Source organism: Erinaceus europaeus, chromosome 4, assembly GCF_950295315.1.
Source record: "Erinaceus europaeus chromosome 4, mEriEur2.1, whole genome shotgun sequence".
Classification (NCBI taxonomy): domain Eukaryota; kingdom Metazoa; phylum Chordata; class Mammalia; order Eulipotyphla; family Erinaceidae; genus Erinaceus; species Erinaceus europaeus.
In genome coordinates this window covers 150,974,587-150,977,458 of record NC_080165.1, presented here as the reverse complement: position 1 = coordinate 150,977,458, position 2,872 = coordinate 150,974,587, and the positions used below count along the sequence as shown (strand labels likewise).

At 69.2% G+C, this 2,872-nt stretch overlaps 1 protein-coding gene across 1 annotated transcript; it reads left to right on the top strand.

Annotated features, from left to right (window-relative positions):
• Positions 1–708: 708 nt before the first annotated feature.
• POU3F2 (POU class 3 homeobox 2) lies at positions 709–2,265 on the top strand. The gene has a single exon (XM_016189372.2). It carries the CDS (start codon positions 899–901, stop codon positions 2,258–2,260), a length of 1,362 nt encoding a protein of 453 aa, XP_016044858.2. The 5' UTR covers positions 709–898; the 3' UTR covers positions 2,261–2,265.
• The last annotated feature ends 607 nt before the right edge of the window (positions 2,266–2,872 follow it).

The window sequence follows — 2,872 nt, the reverse complement described above, 5'->3', positions numbered from 1 at the left end:
GAGAGGAAGGAGGAGGAGAATGAGGAGAAGCAGAAGCGGGACGAGGAAGAAGAGGAGAAGCAGGAGGAGGAGGAAGAGGAGAAGGAGGGGGAGAAGCAGGAGGAAGGGGAGGAGGAGGGGGAGAAGCAGGAGGAAGAGGAGGAAGAAGAGGAGGAGGAGCAGGAGGAGGAGCAGGAGGACTCCGCTAGCCAGCGAGCAGGAGCAGGAGGGCTGGACAGGGGGCTAGAGAGAGGGAGGGCAGATCCGAGCCAATCAGAGGCGCCGGGCTGGGAGGTTGCTAGCGGTATCCACGTAAATCAAAGGGCGCGGAGCCAATGGGAGGGGGCGGAGGGGGCGGAGGGGGCGGGGCCCCGGCGCGTGCCGCCGCGAGCCGGCGCTGCCAAGAGAGCGGGAGAGAGCGAGCGGGAGAGAGCGAGCGGGAGAGAGCGAGCGGGAGAGAGCGAGCGGGAGAGAGCGAGCGGGAGAGAGCGAGCGGGAGAGAGCGAGCGGGAGAGAGCGAGCGGGAGAGAGCGAGCGGGAGAGAGCGAGCGGGAGAGAGCGAGCGGGAGAGAGCGAGCGGGAGAGAGCGAGCGGGAGAGAGCGAGCGGGAGAGAGCCGGGGCGGGCAGGGGGAGCGCGGGCGGGCGGCAGAGGGCGGCCGCCGGGCGGGAGCAGCCGGAGCGGAGCCGGAGCCGGAGCGGAGCCGGAGCCGGAGCGGAGCCGGAGCCGGAGCCGGAGCCGGAGCGGAGCCGGAGCGGAGCCGGAGCAGCGCAGCGGGGCGAGCGGGCAGCCGGAGAGCCGGAGAGCCGGAGAGCCGGAGAGCGAGCGGGCCAGCGCGGGCGGCGGGCGGCGGGCGGCGGCAAGTCACCGTCCAATGCGCGGCCGCTGTCCCCGCAGCGCCCAGTCCGGCCCGGCGAGTCATGGCGACCGCAGCGTCTAACCACTACAGCCTGCTGGGCTCGGGCGCCTCCATCGTGCACGCCGAGCCGCCGGGCGGCATGCAGCAGGGCGCGGGCGGCTACCGCGACGCGCAGAGCCTGGTGCCCGGCGACTACGGCTCGCTGCCCAGCAACGGGCACCCGCTCAGCCACGCGCACCAGTGGATCGCCGCGCTGTCCCACGGCGGCGGCGGCGGCGGGGGCGGCGGCGGGGGCGGCGGCGGCGGGGGCGGCGGCGGGGGCGGCGGCGGGGGCGGCGGCGGCGACGGGTCCCCGTGGTCCGCCAGCCCGCTGGGCCAGCCCGACATCAAGCCCGCCGTGGTGGTGGCGCAGGGCGGGCGCGGCGAGGAGCTGCACGGCCCGCCGGGCGCCCTGCAGACGCAGCACCCGCCGCCGCCGCCGCCCCCGCCGCAGCCGCAGCCGCCGCCCCCGCCGCCCCCGCAGCCGCCGCGGCCGCCGCACCTGGTGCACCACGCGGCCAACCACCACCCGGGGCCCGGCGCCTGGCGCAGCGCGGCGGCCGCGGCGCACCTGCCGCCCGCCATGGGCGCGTCCAACGGCGCCCTGCTCTACTCGCAGCCCGGCTTCTCCGTGAACGGCATGCTGGGCGCCGCCGGGCAGCCGGCCGGGCTGCACCACCACGGCCTGCGGGACGCGCACGACGAGCCGCACCACGCCGAGCACCACGCGCACCCGCACCCGCACCCGCACCCGCAGGGCCCGCCGCCGCAGGGCCCGCCGCCGCAGGGCCCGCCGCCCGGCCACCCCGGCGCGCACCACGACCCGCACTCGGACGAGGACACGCCGACCTCGGACGACCTGGAGCAGTTCGCCAAGCAGTTCAAGCAGCGGCGCATCAAACTGGGATTTACCCAAGCGGACGTGGGGCTGGCGCTGGGCACCCTGTACGGCAACGTGTTCTCGCAGACCACCATCTGCAGGTTCGAGGCCCTGCAGCTGAGCTTCAAGAACATGTGCAAACTCAAGCCTCTGTTGAACAAGTGGCTGGAGGAGGCGGACTCGTCCTCCGGCAGCCCCACCAGCATAGACAAGATCGCAGCGCAGGGGCGCAAGCGGAAAAAGCGGACCTCCATCGAGGTGAGCGTCAAGGGGGCCCTGGAGAGCCACTTCCTCAAGTGCCCCAAACCCTCGGCCCAGGAGATCACCTCCCTGGCGGACAGCTTGCAGCTGGAGAAGGAGGTGGTGAGAGTTTGGTTTTGTAACAGGAGACAGAAAGAGAAAAGGATGACCCCTCCCGGAGGGACTCTGCCGGGCGCCGAGGACGTGTACGGGGGCAGCAGGGACACGCCGCCGCACCACGGGGTGCAGACGCCCGTGCAGTGAACTGGGGCCGGGGAGGGGGGAGGGGGGAGGGGGAGAGAGAGAGGGAGGGGGAGAGAGAGGGAGGGGGGAGAGAGAGAGAGGGAGGGAGGAAGACGGGGAGGGGGGCGGGCGGCCTCCGCTCCGCTCCCCTGCCAGCCCGCTCCCCGCGGCCCCCTGGGCCCTTCACTTCCGAAGGTTCTTTTATTTTTTAATTATTATTTCCCCGTCCCCTAAAAAGAAAAAAAAATAATAACGGTTGATAATAATAATAATAATAAGGAAAGCAACTAAGATCCTGGACTATCCTCTTAACGGTAGCAGGCGGAATGATGTGTTTTGAAACCTTTCCAGACTAGTCCCAGGCGATGGAGTGGAGTGTCTCAGAGAGTGAGGAGTGTGTGATAGAGACAGAGAGAGAGAGAGAGAGAGAGAGAGAAGAGAGAGAGAGAAGAAAGAGAGAGAGAGAGAGCCAACACTGAGATGGATATCTAGCAAAAGTAAATAAATTACCAAAAGGAAAAAAAAATTCACCAGGCCCTGATAATAGCCAGACACAGCTTCCGGACGCCGCCGGGGAGTTGGCACAAGCCTCTGTGTTTACTCGGAGTCCCCATCGGGAAAGAGGAAAAAATA

Bases quoted from the DNA above. Each gene is read 5' to 3' on its own strand.
- POU3F2 (XM_016189372.2), top strand. From the start codon at position 899: ATGGCGACCGCAGCGTCTAACCACTACAGCCTGCTGGGCTCGGGCGCC.